Source organism: Salvia splendens, chromosome 16 (genome assembly GCF_004379255.2).
Source record: "Salvia splendens isolate huo1 chromosome 16, SspV2, whole genome shotgun sequence".
In the NCBI taxonomy this organism is placed as follows: domain Eukaryota; kingdom Viridiplantae; phylum Streptophyta; class Magnoliopsida; order Lamiales; family Lamiaceae; genus Salvia; species Salvia splendens.
In genome coordinates this window covers 3,626,714-3,644,337 of record NC_056047.1, presented here as the reverse complement: position 1 = coordinate 3,644,337, position 17,624 = coordinate 3,626,714, and the positions used below count along the sequence as shown (strand labels likewise).

General features: G+C 33.1%; 2 protein-coding genes across 2 annotated transcripts; both read right to left on the bottom strand.

The window, feature by feature from the left end:
- Nucleotides 1-2,933: 2,933 nt before the first annotated feature.
- LOC121771361 (RING-H2 finger protein ATL56-like) lies at nucleotides 2,934-3,624 on the bottom strand. The gene has a single exon (XM_042168150.1). The coding sequence runs from the start codon at nucleotides 3,494-3,496 to the stop codon at nucleotides 3,047-3,049; it is 450 nt and encodes a 149-aa protein (XP_042024084.1). The 5' UTR covers nucleotides 3,497-3,624; the 3' UTR covers nucleotides 2,934-3,046.
- A 4,217-nt stretch (nucleotides 3,625-7,841) lies between these two features.
- On the bottom strand, nucleotides 7,842-10,259 carry LOC121772098 (homeobox-leucine zipper protein HAT5-like). Its single transcript, XM_042169069.1, has 4 exons — nucleotides 9,725-10,259; nucleotides 9,465-9,601; nucleotides 8,968-9,207; nucleotides 7,842-8,343 (listed from the first exon to the last, which is right to left on the bottom strand). Exons 1-4 carry the CDS (start codon nucleotides 9,801-9,803, stop codon nucleotides 7,993-7,995), a joined length of 807 nt encoding a protein of 268 aa, XP_042025003.1. The 5' UTR covers nucleotides 9,804-10,259; the 3' UTR covers nucleotides 7,842-7,992.
- Between the last annotated feature and the right edge of the window lie 7,365 nt (nucleotides 10,260-17,624).

Here is a 17,624-nt window from a genome sequence, read left to right as displayed (position 1 = left end):
AAAAGTATCAAATAGTAAAAAGTACTAGTCTTATAGTAAAAAAATTATAATATTTGTTTATTTATCTGTCTTTAAAAATTAATTTCTATTTATTTAAATTAGAATTTTTATATAAATTTTATTTTCACAAATAATATTTCAATTATTTGAGTGAATAAAAATCGAAAAAGTCAAAAGTTTCTCTCTAGACTCTGGGCACAATTACTCAAAACTCAAAAGTAATAGGTTATACATGTGCAGTCGTAATTATATTTATGCGGGCTTCCAATTCTTTCTTTTCCTTTCTTTTCTTTATATGAATTTCAACGTTAGACATTGCTACACGAGTACTTTAATTTATTTATGGAGTATATTTTTACTCTTAAAATTTCATTTTTAGTTATGAATTTATTGTCACATGCCGTGTGCGAAATTCTTTCATACTTTCCAATAATTTTTTGTGGTACAAAAGTTTATGGCTATTAAATGAATTATGGGGTAAAAGAATTTATGGCTTTTAAATGCTTTTTGCATTATTAATATGGCCAATTAAACATAGTCTTTGTATTTATAGAATATAATAGGAGTATTATACTACTCGTTAATGAGTTACATGAAGTAGTTACAATCTAACAAATCCCGGGCATGATTTTGTTGATAATTAATCTCAACGTGCCATTCTTGTAATATGATTAGCTTATGCCTTATAGGATATAGTTTAAAATATTACCGATGAGTCGTCAAATCGATCCGATCTATTGAACCATAAACTGATAGCTTCGATGATTCGTTTAAAGGCTTGAATTTTAATTTCATTGGTTTTTATAATTTCTATACATAATCACCGGTCTTAATTTATGCCAATTATGACCTTTTTTGTTCTCAAATTACTATGAATTTGAAAAAGTTAAGCATATGGTCTATGTTTTCCAACAAGTCAAATTGTGTTGCAATCAGCATTTATATTGTTCGTCCAAATGAGTATAGTGTGCCTGTGGTCTGTGTGTGAACATGCATAGGGAAATGAAAGCAAAAGGTTCAATTGGGTGAAAAATCAGAAGGTGGTGTCAATTTAATAGGCAAGAAGCCGTGTTGGATTTGTTTTTTTTTTGTTGTTTTTTTGTTTTTTTAATCAAAGGCGCCCACATTTTTTGTTGTTTTTTTGTTTTTTTAATCAAATGCGCCCTTCGTGGGCGGGGGATTTAGGCAAACCCTCAACCCGTAAATAAGATCAAAATGTAATGTTCCAAAAACATGATCTTAGCCTAAAAGTGACTAAGATCCAAACAAGAACATGAAAATGCAAAGTAGAGGTCCCGTAATTCGGGATCCTCCGTGCTATCAAGTGAAAAAAATGTGACTAAATACACAAAAGGGAGAAGCGAAAAAGGATCAAAACCAACCATCTCTACGTCGGAAACGGAAGTTAGGATATCACAGCTGGTCCATCCTAACTAGCGCCTTCAGATACCGAGGCGCAGAGATTGGATCGAAGTATGTAAGGGCAGGGGTCTGGACCCCCCTACCTGCTAGAAAATCAGCAGCCCAGTTTCCTTCTCTGTAGATGTGTGAGAATCGAACATGCCGCTGAACTGTCATACTCCGGATCAAAGCCATATGATGTCTAAAATCCGCAGAGCCAAGGTGCCCAGATGACAACGATTTAACCAGAGCCGCTAAGTCCAGCTCTATCCAAATGTGAGTAGAAAGCTCCATAGCCATCTCCAAACCCCAAATCAGAGCCAAAAGCTCCGCCTCAAAGCTCGATGATGCAGCTATCGGAGCACAGAAAGCCAGCAAAAGGCCTCCATCAGAACCAGGACCAATCCTCCCTCTCCCGCCGTCAGAGTCGATGTAGAGAAGACACCGTCTATGTTCAACTTCACCCAAGGTGCACCAGTGGGATGTCGATGTAGAGAAGCCGTGTTGGATTTGTAAATGTATATGAAATGCGAGAGAGGAAATGATGGGGATGTCTTTTCTTTTCCTTCCCATACTTTATTCTATATATTGATTTATGCATTACATATAGGAGCTCAATATCTAAAATGTGCCGACATTTGTCAAATAAACTCGTATTGAAAAATATGTAAGTCAAATTTTCCATATATTTTTTTTCTTTTCTTTTTTACTAATATTTTCATTTTTGTATGATATGTTTATTTTCTTTTTAAAGGATTTCTTGAAATTAGACAAATAAATTCTTGGATTAAGATTGACATGTAATCAAGTCAGTCACATTTGAATTCGGGAAAATGATTCGTGATTAATAGAGTTAACAATATAATCGTAAACAAAATTACGAGTTAAGATAGGCCGAGACTTAATTAGAAAAGGCCCGAAACCGTATTAATTCTCAATGCTTCATTTTAAATCAGGCCCACAAGCCTAATGCCAAAACTCGTCTACAAAGTCAAAATAACAGGCCCAAAAGCCCAATGCCAAAACTCGTCTCAAAAAGTCAAAATAAACCTTACCGATACAAAAGTGTGAGAAATATGATGAAAAACATTTTAAAATTTTCAATAAATTCTGAATTTTGACGCCAATTAACGTCCAAAACTTTTAACCTCAATCCCTGGAACAAAGACTAAATATAGTGTTTATCTAAAATTAAAGGTTGAGTATTAAAATTCCAAAAAATCACTAAACTTAAAATTACCACTATCTAATTTTTATACGAAATAATTAATGATTAAACTTCATGGAAAGTACTATGACAAGTTATAAATCATATTCGGTCCTTCCGGCAATAAATGTCACAATTTTGATCAGCTCATTAGCTCATATTTGACTTTATAAAAGAAAGTAGATAATAAAGTTAGTAGAACGTGAATTCTATTTTTATATTATTAAAATGTTAACTGATGACTTAATGGAATGTGAGGTCCATATTTACGGGCGACTGAAGAAAAATGAAAAATGTGACATTTAACGGGCAGACAAAGGGAGTATATTTCTTTCATTGTTTGAATTTTTTATGTACACAATCTATCACACATTCACTCCAAATACAGAAACTCATGATTCGAATAACCTAATTAAACACTACAAACCCTCCTCCATCTCAACAGTCAACAGCACCTCCTTGTTCCTCAGCAGCCACAGCTCTGCAAATGGGGCAAACGGGAGCCCTGAGCAGCCACAAATCCACGCACTCCGCGTGGAAGCTGTGGTTGCACGACGGCAGCAGCCGGCATCTCTCCCCGGCCTTGAACTTCTCTAAGCAGACCGCGCAGTCCCCTGCCGGGCTGCTGCCTTTAGCCTTGGCCGCGAAGTCAAAGCACGGCAGCTTCTCGATGTCGTCCCGAGACATGCTCGTGCTCCCCAAGCTCTCCCTCTCCACCGCGTTTCTCCTCTCACTACTGACATCGTTCCTCAGCGTCCGCCCCACGATCCAGACGTGGATCAGGACTAGCACGCCCATTCCTAGAAACAGCAGGATCACTGAAATCACGATCGCCATTACTAGGATCTGCGTTGCTAGACCTACGCTGTGCTTTTCCATCTCAAACATTCATGCCGCATTTTCAAGATGAAGATTGGTTTGTGATTATTTGTCTTGTAGTATTAGATGAGTTTGGAAATATAATGTAGCGTGACATAGTTTTTGTAATAGAAAATTTTGGATGGAATGTGAGCGAATAGAAGGAGCTAAACGAATACAGACATTGGTGTTGAGTAAGTGAGGCAATTATTCAAACATTTGTGGAGTTGGTGAAGCAATTTACACAATATTTTTCTAACTTTATTGACTCTTGTTTTCGTTTTAGATGCTGCGTTTATTTCTGAATTATCTTCGAGTTACGTCACATGGATTTATATTATTGTTAATAATTGGTTTAGTACTTCTAAAGAAGAGGCGTGAAATTTTCTTTTGGGCCACACTAATCTTTTTACACTGTGTAGCTTAAATATATTCAAAGCCCAGTTTAAAGATCCAATGATGTTGGTAATGGCCCAAGATATTTTACACAGCCCAATGTTTGTAATATTTTTTTGATTGGCATATCATGTAATTGGGCCTAAATAGACCGATAGTTTTATAGATTTTTAAATGAATTGGGCCTATATATACATATACTCTTTATCGATCGTGAAACATTTTTTTGCTAGACCAATAGTGCGTTACTTTAATTACATTTGATAGAAATCCATGGGTTCCATCCTAAAACCAATTGGTCATAAGAGGAGAGATCCATGAGGAGAGATCCATGAGACTTATATAGTGGATTAAGCAAAGACTCATGAGACTTATACAGTGGATTAAGCTCTTTGAGACCCATGAGACTTATATGTGTACACCGATGTGGGATATTTTTTATATTCATTTTATGTTTCAATTGCCAACACTCTCCCTCAAACTCTTCAAGGTGAATCAAACCCTTCAAGATGGTGAATCAAACCCTTCAAGGTGAATCTTGGAGGGGTTGAACTTTTTTATGATCGATTGGACCATCGACCCAATCTTTTTTTTCGATAGGTTGGATCACTGACCCAAATTTTCAACCCAGTTATACTGCTGGGTCAGTCATTTTTTTCAGTTTCAGCCCAGATATACTGCTGGGTTTGGACTTTTTTATGATCGATTGGACAATCGGCCAAATCTTTTTTTCGATCGGTTGGACCACTGGCCCAAATTTTCAGCCCAGTTATACTGCTGGGTCAGTCATTTTTTTCAGTTTCAGCCCAGATATACTGCTGGGTCAGTTAAATATAACCCACAGTCGGTGACCCGCTCTGATACCATGATAGAAATCCATGGGTTCCATCCTAAAACCAATTGGTCATAGGAGGAGAGACCCATGAGACTTATATAGTGGATTAAGCTATTTATGTACACCGATGTGGGATATTTTTTATATTCATTTTATGTTTCAATTGCCAACAACATTATTAATGAAATCGAAACTTATTGCAAATTAGTACGTGAGTAATATAGAAATCAACTCTTTTTTTGATAAATTAACGTAGTCAATCCTTTCTACGTTTTGTGAAGATGGTTTCATCCATTTTCTCATGAATCTAAACAAAAATTGAATTTAATTTTTTATGAAACGACTCGTCTAAATTAGTAAAATAGTGTTAATTGATCATTAATACAGAATAAGAAGAACTGGTATGATCGTCTATCGTTCACACTACATTCAACCAAATTAAAATGACAATATAACGAGTTTTCATTATACCCAAAGCAACTCAAAAATTTATTGAAGTCTGCCCAAAAGTAAAAAAAAACACATTTTTTTGGACGAATGACTAAATAAGAGTATATACTAGTACTATATACTACTAATGTTTTGTTTTAGATAAACCTGAAGAGTAAACGCTGTCTAAGACTGTTAGAAATGTCAAATCACATCACACAAACAATTGGACTCCTTAATGGTTAGCATTAATCCACAAATTTGGAATTAATAACATCCATAGTACTATTACCAATTCTATTAAAAGTTTAATGGATAATAGGGTCATATTGATGTGCTATTTTAAAATTTTACTTTTGAATTGCGGGTGGGGTAGATGTTATAGCTGAGATTGTGGCATATATGAAAGTGGGGGGAAGTATTCTAATATTGATTGGTAATGTGGATTGTGGTATGTGACATTATAGCTTTGATACCCATCACATGAAAATGTCCACATTTTATTTGACATTTGTAGTCTCCACTTAGTCTTCCTATTGTAGCTATAGCATTCATTTCTTTAGTCCAAAAATGTCTTATCAAAATACAATATGGGATATGGACATTTTTAGTTAAAACATTTTTCCAAGTATTTTATTTTGGATAAGAAGATTATTCTTGTGAATTGTGATTGCTCATTCCTAATTGAACAATTTTATACATGTCCTCATTTTTACCAATTAAATTTCTTGAAAAAATTGAATACACTTTGGGTTAACTTGCAACGGAGGGAGGACTAATGTGTCATACTATATCATTTGTGAGCACAACCCATAAAGCATTATTGATGTGTAGTCCACATTGATACTTTATTTCATTCATTTTGTTTAACGATCTCGTGCCATGTAAACTATGATCTGATACAATTTATATAAAAATCGAGCATGCGATTTCAATAAATAGCAAAAATTAAACCCTTATCAATTGATTTCAATAATCTACAACCCTGATCATTAATTTTGAGCCTTCATGAATACATAAGATTTTAGACAAGTAAAAATCACAAAGTATCAAAGGTTTTAGTTAGTAAACAAATAAAATCTGATCTTGTAAAGTGGCATTTTGGGAATGAGATTCAAATCCCCACACACTTCTCTTTCAATTCCACTAACTATGAAAAGAGTTTCTTGTGATATATAAATATATATATGTAGCTTTTGTTGTGATGCTGAAAGTTTGCCAACTCAACCCACAAAGATAGATAGATATTGCAAAGCAGTGGATGCAAATAAAATGCATCAAACCAAAGTGATAATTTTTATTTTCAAATTTTCTATTTGTTTACTTTGGGTGGTGGATGCTGATTGATCATTGATGTTGATGTTGATGTTGCTTGTAGTTGTATGTATATATGTATGTATGTTAATTGTATAATGGACATGTAGCACATCATATGATTATATTATCGAATGAAATTTTTTAAAAGAAAAGGAACGGCTTGAAAATATATGACTATTATTATACACAGCTCTGACTATTCTTTTAATAATTGTAGATACATTGAAACTTAGTTGAACTGCAGCACTAGTGGGGTTCAAGGTAGAGTGTTTGATTCCAAAATATTGAAACTTATATATTACACCATACATAGCCTAATTACATACTAGTAGGGTTGGAACGGTACGGTCTACCGCGCCGAAATGGCCATACCGCATACCGTACCGTACCGTGCGGTATGACCAAAAACCATACTTTTACCGTACCGCTTTTGTCGGTATACCGCAATTGCGGTATACCGAAAAGTCGGTATACCAAAATTTAGATATCGTTACCGTACCGCTTTTGTCGGTATACCGTACCGTGATTTCGGTATACCGCAATATGCGGTATACCGCGGTATACCGTGATTTCCGGTATATACCGCAATTGCGGTATATACCGTATTTGCGGTATACCGTGTTATTTGAGGTATATACCGCAATTGCGGTATAATGCGGTATACCGCGGTATATACAAAATGCATACATTTACCGTATCTAAAACTGTCGGTACGGTATAATACCGTACCGAAAAGTACGGTATACCGAAAATTCGGTATTTTCAGTATTTTTTTAGGTACGGTAAGTGCGGTATTTCGGTATTTCGGTATATTTTGCCAGCCCTACATACTAGTATAAAATATAATGATGTAACAAGTAATAAATCACTATATTATTATTAAATACAAAAATTAAATATAAATTCTGATAATAATAAAAAAAACCTAGGAATTTTTTTATATAACAAGTAAAAGCTCAAACTACTAAGATAGTAAGCCAAAGTTCAATAAAACAATTAGGAAAAAAAATGTTTGTTACAAAATTTAAATACCTCGCCTACAAAGAAGATAAAATCCAATTTCTTACAAGTCCTAAGCAGGCCAATGGACGCTCACGATTAAGTCAAAAGCTATAAAAATTATAGCAAAAGCATTAAAAATATCAAGGAAAAACAATAAACACAAATCATGTTAATAAATCAATTAAAAAATAGTTAAACGTAGGAAAAGAGGTATAGAAACTGTGTAAACTCGAATAATTTCTTAAAATTGCTAGTGGATTCGAAATACCAATATGCCAAATGAAACGACAACAAATGTTTTCCGTTGCAATCGACGAATTCTGTGGTTAAGTTCATTACTACGATTTTCATTTTCTCCAAAACATTTCAAGTATTCATCAAATTAAATTGGACAGGTTTTACACACATACATATAATATGTATATATTTAATAAACTTAACTCCCAGCATAACAGATAAAATACAGCAAATCTCAAATTACAATTTATTTGTAGAACACAGCTAGGAACTTAAAATGACACAATAAGCTAATAAACTGGTCTTCATTTCAAGACCAGATACACCACCCTATCGGCTCCTGCTGCTCCACCGCGAACACATCGAAGTAGCTCCGTCCGTCGTCGCTGCCATCGTCCTCCTCCGAGTTGATACCCTCAACGGCCGCTATGCAGTCGGGGTAGTCATTGTCCGGGAAGTACGAGTCGCCACTGTCGAGAAGCTGGCGGCCGTCGTCGTCCACCACCGCGCTGCCGTCGCTGCCAATGCTGAGTCGGTCCTCCACCTTCACCGTCAGCTCAAGGCATGGCTGGACCACATCCACCTCGGTGACAGGGTCAGGTTTCTGACCCGGTTCTCCGGCGGTTTCCTCCGGTTGCATCTTCTCAGTCAAGGAAAGGAGCTGTATGGATTTATGGATACACACATAAATAACTCGATAAAACACATCAATGTAAATAGTAGATTGATTTAAATAGGAACGGAACTAGGATGGTATATTCTCTATTTGGGTTTTAAAAACTACTATTTCATTGATGACTTATGTAAAATTAAAATAAAGGCAACTAATTTTGCTTATCTTATTACACATTGTATATTAGCTAAGAACGCATCTTGCGCATATGAATTGGTCCCTCGTGTCCCTTTCATCTTCTGAAGAAGCAGCATCCAATCCAACTTTCTTTGGAATTTTATTCAAGGAATTTTTTTTTTGAATGAATTTTAATGTAGTCCTTTCACCAACTAACGAAAAAAACAAAATTGCTAAGATCTATGTCACTCTATTCATAATAAATGTACAATTTGCTTAAAAAATAGTCGACTTAAGTAACTCTAGATTAATCACTAACAATAATGACATGGGACCTAGCCATTAATTACCTTCAAACTCAATAAACCTTACTGCATGTGAATGCTAAATATTAATAAAAGTGATAATACTTCATTTTTAAGCTTCTTCATTTATTGTTTCAGTGTCAAATAGAAGATAACTAAATTAAAAAAACTGAAGTTTGAATTTTGATACCTCAGATTTGAGCTTGTCATTCTCCTTGAGGATGGAGTCATAGTCGGAGAGGAGTGAATCGTATGAGGATTTGAGCTGATCGTAATCCCTCTCAAGCTGCTTGGTCTTCCACCGCGCGCGGCGGTTCTGAAACCACACCGCCACCTGCCGCGGCTGCAGGTTCAGCTTCTTAGCCAGCTGCGTCTTGCGCTCTGGCTCCAGCTTGTTCTCCGTCTCAAAACTCTTCTCCAGCATGTGCACCTATCATCGCCACAACGAATCAAACATCCAACTATTTATGGATCGCGTGCCTAATCCATTGTTTAAATCGAGTATTTTGCATACTAGTAAAATCAAATCATGTTCCCGATCGAATCAAATTAGATTCTGATTAATTGGGGAATTTGATTCTGATTTAAGATGAGCAGAATATGCTGTTTAGACTTAATGGAACTTTTTGGGGGAAAGCATCGTGATTCCTATTGTTTTGGAAGCGTAATGCGAAATATATTGTATACCTGCTCGGGAGTGAGACGGCGTTTCTTTTCCGGCAACTGCTCGTCGAAATAGTCATCGTCGTAGAGCTCCTCCGCCGTGCTGAAAAACGGCCGCCGCTTTGACGATTCCTCCATGTTTATCACCGTTCTTCCTCCGACTACATTCCAAATTCACATCTCAAAACCGATTCAAAGCAAAATCACGGTTCAAATTGAATAAGTACCAGGTTAAATACATCGTTTAGCTAGTTCAGTTTAAATTAAATTGTAGGATTGAATACCTCGAAATCCGGAATGGGAATTAACGAACAGCATATTGTTCTGGCAAGACGGCTCGAAGAAAATACGTCCAGATTCCATCTCCGTCCGCTGATTTACTCGACAGATCCAAATATCAAACACGCACGCAACGTGTATGTATAATTGTCTCAGAAAAAAAACACACTATATATATTCTAAACACAGTACAATGCTAACGGCGGATGATTTCTTCGATTAAAAAACAGTATGGATTATTAGAACAGCATTAACTTGTGGCGGAAGAAGCTCGAGCACCACAGGAGTCTCGCCGGACTTTCCAACGGGCAGATGCAAAATCCCATCATGCGCCGCACGACTTTTCCCAGCTCCTGGTGATTAACTTCCCGGAGCCGAAACAATGATTTTCCCGCCGGAAAAATCAGCTCCAGGCTACGAAGGAACTGATTCGATGAGGTTTTGATCGGACCTCCGGCGGAAAGGGCTTTCTGGTAATTTTAATGATATTTTTCAGTTAGCCGATTTTGTAGGATGATTTGTGCAGTAAAGTTGATTGAAGAGGGGCCGCGCGCTTTTATAATGGTGTGCCTTCGATTAAAAGACGATTTTGCCCAAGTGGACTTTGGAATATTGGCATGATGGCAGGGAGTGATTGTAATTTTTCGGGGATGTCGTGGGGCATTTTGATTGGGCGTGGCTAACTTGCGCTGGGGGTGCGTTGACTGGATCATGGGCGGTTGGGGGTACTGTAGAATATGGAGGATAAATAGTAGCCATTCTCTGCGGTCGGGGAGTTGTCGGGTGCGGTCAAGTCCACACTATTTACGGTAGCCACTACGCTGCGGTACATCCAAATAGTCAACCGTTTTATATTTCTGCTGTAAAATTAATGCAGCCTTAAATACAAATAATAATATATTTCGATTAAATATATAGTTCGAATAATGCAATCTCCATGACATTTTTATTTGTACTTATTCGTGTATTTAGTTTATGCATTTGTGTGCAAATTGTTAAATTTCAATTGAGGGTATATGTGCTGGTGGGGATGGATCCTCTGGTGTGTTGCCAACCACAGCAGAGGGTGTTGTGCATCACACGACAGCGTTCCATCAACTTTTATGCATTAGTCAACAAATTTGTCACATATACATAACATTCTCCCAGTTATGCAGAAAACATTTGTATCAAGTTTGTAGTTTTCTTTTCTTTATTTTCTTTATTTTTCTTCCACCACCTATTTCCTTTAGAAATGTTATTATTTTAATTTAGAAACTAGATTATGCTTTCATTGTGATATATTCGATGCTCTATGTTCGGAAAAGTTAAATTAGAAACACAAACATTTTATATACCTTAATTTATTTTTAAAATGAAAGGAGTAGTATTATGTTTTACAAAGCTCGATCTATATGTTTGTGAAGGGAAAATTAAATGTAATATCCCTGAAAATTTATCAATTTCTTTTTATTTTTTATTTTAAAAATGAAAAAAAAAAGTAAAGAAGGAAAGCAAGAGAAAAGTAATAGAGACTAGATAGAGTATTGTTTTTGCTGTGAAACTAAATGCCTCACTTATAGTAAGACAACCTAAAAATTAATATGTCTCACTTACAATGGAAAGGAGGGAGTATAAAACTGATACGCAGTATATAAAAGTAGGATACACATACTATTAACTTTTTTATTCCACTTTTTATTATATTTCTTAAAATTCGTGCTGGGTCAAATGGTGACAAGTTATAAGGGACGGAAGGAGTAATATTTTTAACAAATACTCCTTCCTTAAAGATCAGGGGTCCCGCTTTTGACATTTCAGTCAATTCGCAATTAAGAGTCTCGGTTCGCTTTTATTTTAAATAATAAGTTGATACAACATTTCATTAACTCATTTCACTCCGACTTAAATATAATATTAGTATATTTAAATGAGACTTAAACTCCATCATCTTTTTCCACGTACTTTCATTTATATTTTTAAAACCGTAACCAACTCAATCTGAAAGTAACATACGATGGGAGTATTTAAAGTGAACTATAGGGAATTCTTTGTATGGAAAATCATAATTTCTTAAAAAAAATTATATCCCTTTCAAATTCTTAATACAAGTTAAATGTTAAAATGATGACATAGAAAAATGAAAATGTTTGATGGTAAATACTAAATAGTAACTATAAATAGTTATTTTAACATTTAAGTGAATTATAATTAAAAAATGGTTTACATTGCAGAAATAAAAATTAAATACGAAGGAGTATAATTATAAAAATTTCTCACAAATAAATTCCCCACAGTTCATTTTTATCCTTTGTTAAAAATGTTACTCCTTAGATTCAATATTTCATTCACAAACATATAGATCGAGCTCTGTAATATATTTATCATATTTAATTTTTGAAATAAATTATGCATATATAAAATGTTTGGTTTTTTAATCAACCTTTAAAACGTAGAGCATCTAATATAATTAGAATGAAAGCATAATCTAGTTTCTAAATTAAAATAATTAATAACGAAACTAAAGGAAAAATGAGGTGAATGAAAAATTTAAAAAATAAAGAAAAGAAAAGAAGATGCAATAGAATTTGCTACAAGAGTTTTACGCCTTGCCGGGATATTATGTGGGAGTGCATTGAATAAGAAATTTGTTAATTAAACTAAAGGGAAAAGTTGATGGAACGTTATCGTTTGATGCACAACACCCTCTGTTGTGGCATGTGCTAGTTTAGCTGTTGCAGATCTAACAACAGCACTTGCAGTATTGCAGGATAACCACGCGCAGTGTTCCCAGAGAATCTATCTCTCAATTGTTTGGAGGTAAAGTTTTGATAACAATTATATTTGATCTTATAATTTCACCACAACAAAAATGCAATGTAACAAAATCAGCCATATAATAAGGCGTGGCAAAATTTAGCTACAACCCACATAAATATAGTATAAACTATTGCAACTCATAAAAATATACTTAAGTAAATTTTCTTAGATTTAGAAAAATAAACCAATTTCTTAACGTAACAAAATTTAGAAACATGACCAATTTTTTAACGTAAATCATCACAAAATATCTCTCCATCTTCCTCAATCTTATATGTTCAAAAATAAAAGGCTAATTATTCTCTTGTACTAAATAAATTATTTTATACGAAGAAAGGAAGTGCAAAAATTCATTAACTTGATATTGTCTAGAACAAAAAGATTGAAGATAAGACTCAAATGAGGATGACTATAGCTTCAAACAGCGTAACTGACGTGTGTAATATAATGTGGATCAAAACAGTGCATGAATTAGCATTTATTCTGTGCACATCAAGGCAGATTCTAGCTAGTGGGATTAATCCAATGTATTAATCATTTCAAGCAAGAATAAGTTTTCCCTTAAGTTGAAGATTAGAGAGAATTTCATATAATTATTTCTACGTGGTCCACTTTCCAGTTGTTGCCGTGGAATTGCATGTCTGGGAATAATTTTCTGTAGATCGATCAGTTTAATCAATCTCTTCTATGTATAAATCAGATGTGAATTTTAATTTTGCTTTGAAAGGTTGTCAAGATATTGCAATTTTTAGTAAACCATACAAATGAAATTATCTCTATAAGGACACCCAGAATTAGGATAGGTACTTGGCTTTTGGTTCGATTTTTTAGCCACATTAAACTGAATCGAAAATTTAAAATTTTGTGAAAATGAAAATCGAACCGAACCGAAATCCAAACTACAAAAACTGAACTTGCAAAACTGAAATTGCACGGCATGTCCAAAAAAATCAAAAATCCAAAAATTAATTTTCACTATTTAACACAAAAGTTGCAATATACCTAACATTTGGTATTTTCGATATTTTATCAGTAGGCCAAAAATGAGATTTCGTTATTTTTACCCACACCTAAACTCGCATTGTCATTTTAAATTTCAGTCATAACATTGAAAACTATGCCACAAATTTTCAACCACAGCTCTACCTATTCATTTTATTACTACTTTTTTATTAATACTATAATTTTCAAATTAAAAATAAAATGCTACATAATTTTTTTAAAAATCACATAATTTAAATGTAGAAGGAAATGAAACATCACTTAAGAAAAAAAAAAGATAACGAATTCAAGAATCTTTCTTTATTAGGGAAATAACCAGAAAAGTAATTAGGCGTTCGAAATTACTTAGTTTTAAATCCTCATGCATAGACAATAAAGCATCCTTTTTTCATGGATCAATATGGAATCAAGGGAACATACTAGCATGGACCTTTATTTACGATCAATTATACCAACAACCCCTTTTTTAGTGTTAAAACTTAATTTTATTATTGAAGAATCTATGCCTTTGTTTATATATTAGGAGTATATCTTTGCGATAAGGTAAGAGGCTCAAGATGTTTTGGGTTGTGAATAATTTGAAAAGTTAGTATCACATGTTAATGCAATCGACATGTATAATCGGTTTATATATAATAAAATTGATATTTTAGAGTCTCTCAGAAGGAAATTATACTATTTTGGATATTATCTTCTACCCAATTTAACCTACCTAGCCTGCTGTAGTATACAGGTACACCTCTAGCTCTAAGAATACAAAATGTAGTTATTATATTGTTTTATACTCCATCATATTTAGATTAATATGTTCAATTTTTTATTTACATTTCTGAAATGCGAGTGTTGATGTTAATTTGCCAATCGACCACAAAACTGAAGAACAAATTATTTATTCGATTTAGGCAATAATGAATTGATAATAAGAATATATTCTGACCCAAAAGATTTCTTTTGTTTTGAAAATTAAATGTGATATACAAGGATTTGTTCAATTGAGAACTATTATCTCAAAATGAGAACTTGAGAGCTTATTAGTTGGAGTAATTAAAAAGTTTTGTACTACCAATTACAGTAATACATTTTGTACAGTCGGTAATAAATTTATCAAATACGATCAAAATATGCTATCTAACTTATAAAAGAATAAATATCAATTTCCATTTAAAAGCATGCATCAAAAGATAATTTATTTTCTTTCATTTATCTATTAATAGAAATATCTATTAGATTATTACCATATATTTTCTCTACCAATTCACTACCACAAATGTGGTTATAAACGGCCCATTCCTTGCCCACATAGTATCATTCTTACAATTTCGTTTATTCCTTTATAAATCATTTATTCATACCAATCTCCTTCTTAATGATTTAATAAATTGCAGCACAGGAATATATTTTACAGAATTTATTCCTAGTTCGATATTGATAATGATAAACTTTACATAAAAATAAAAAACGTGACAATATTTCTAATATTTAAATCAAGATGGTATCTAAAATATAATATAGTGATATTTGTTATCTTCATAATGACGAGTGACGGGATGAGACTCGATTTATTATTCCCCTTCTACCAGATAATGCTATTAAATAATTTTTTCTTCTACCTACATGTTCCTGTGTTTTTAAAATGCCCATATCCCATAATGAAAGATATTCGACATTGCAAAAAAAAAAATTGATAATTGGCGGTGCAACCTATTTAATATGGTAATCAACACACATGCATTATAATCAAGTTCAGATAATCAAATTAACTATAAAGTAACAAAAAATATTAGTCAAATTTTAAAAGTCCGTGGTACTGTGGTAGTATGTAATTTGCATGTGTAATAAATAAATATTCATATCATTTTACGATATATTGAATAAAATTAAGCTTCGACCTATATAAAAGAAAAAGATGCACAAATATGTAAAAAGCTAGTGTGTGTGTGTGTGTGGGGGGGGGGGGGGGAGGGGGCTATTATCAATTAATTCCATCGATCTAATCATACTATTAATATGCATAGATAAATAAACATATATGAATTGAAAATAAAGGAAAAAATTATATAAATTATTGTGGCCAATTATATTGTCAAATCTCAAGTGATTGAGAAAATTGAAGTTCTCTAAATCACGAAATCAAAATTGATTTCTACGGTCCAAAAATAGTGTTAGTGGGTACATACATGAACAATTATGCGTGGTAGAGAATAAATACATAAAGGCAAAATGCTTTTCTTCTTTATATAGTTTTATGATTCCTTATTTGCTAAGGCAAGCTAGAAAAAAATGGGTACGCGGAGATATCTTTTGACTGAAAAAACAAATGTAGTCATTTGAGCTTCATTTTACTTTATCTTTCCTTTTTTCAGTTTAAACTTTGTAAAATTTACCATCCATATTTAACTTTAACTTTGTACAAATTTAAATACCTCATATTGAAAAAAGGAAAAATTGGGCCGTAATCTTTCCTTCATGTCCTAAGTTTTAAAAAATTAGTTTTTTCTCGATATCCCAATTAGACTCTGTCTCGTACCAAGTAGCTTTGCTTCTAAGCAATTTTAATTAGTAGTAATAAACATACTGAAAATCAGTATCTTAATTCTTATAGAAAATGACGAATTTGAATAGAAAAATTGATTCCATATAGGTGACAAAGATTGTTAGTCCTCCTCGCCTAACTAAAGGTGGTTTGCCCTAAAGAAAAGCTAAATAGACAGGGATATTCATCAACCAAATTATTGGATATATCCATTTGAACAATTAATTAATGTGACATGTAGCAGCTTTATAAAGGTTAATAATCGCAAGAAAGATTATGGCTATTATTTTAAATATTTTCTATGATGTTAATTAAATTAATGAGTGGTAATGACAACATGAAAATACTTATAAAAATGAGTTAGTGAAAAGAATAAAAAAAAATAGTAGTAGTAGTAGTAGTTTAAAAAACAGAGAATCGAGCAATGTTTAGAAAAAGAAAAGCACCCGAGGAACAATTTTTGCTTTTGGGATGTATGAGTTTGTGCTTTGTAAGAAACTTAGTGCTACTTTCTTTGTTATTTTTAGTAGTGGGGTTTGAATGATACTGTGACATTCTTATATTTGTTTTATTGCTACTCTCTTGTCACTTTCTCCACAACTACTAGATAGTTTCATCCAATTTGACAAATGGTGTGTTTTCTACAATAACAATTTTTATTGTTTTATCTTCCAAATTGTTGATTAGTAATCATTCACTCCAGAAACTTTCCCGTTTAGTGATCGAAATATTGTTAATGAAAAATGAAATGAGATGTATAGAGTAATTGTTTGAAACAATATTACCTCCGCTATAAAAAATAGTTTTGATAGTTCATGATACGAGTTTTAAGAAAGAGATAGAGTGAAATAGTGATCGAAATATTGTTAATGAAAAATGAAAGTAAAATTTTACTATAAATAGATAGATACAATTCTGATGAACCGTCCAAAATAAATAAAAAAACAAAAAAAAAATGAAACGAGACTTATTTTTTTTATGGTAGTATGTTTTTGTAGTAGTATTTGTATATATATTTTCTTGAGTCTTCGGGCCCATTCCAATCCTCAGTCATGGCCCAGAATCAACAATGAGAGTCTTAAATAAAAGTGAGAGAGCTGGGCCCTTAATTTGATTTTTAAATGGGCTCTTATTTCGTTAAAAAGTATTTGGGCTAAAAGAATTAAGTACTTTTGTTGGGGGTTAATGAATTAAATAATTTTTGTTCAGTTCAATTAATTTGATTTAAAGGATTATATAGCATAGTAATTGTGCCAAGTATGATATGTATGCATAAAGGTTGTAATGTGATTATTTGGGTACGAAAATATAATAATTAATCCAGTTTTTTTGAGTAATTGGAAATTAATTAGATCTGCATAATTATTGTTATTTTAAGCATATAGTAGTATTAATTACAAATCTACCTGATTAATTAATCCAGATTCGTTATCGCTGTCACAAGACTCGCAACAACCATTATTCGCATACGTCATATTTTACCACCTTTCAATTACGGCATATTTAATTAATCACATAAAAAAAGATAGAATGGAGTAGGAATTAGAGAATTCATCATGTTCCATATGGAA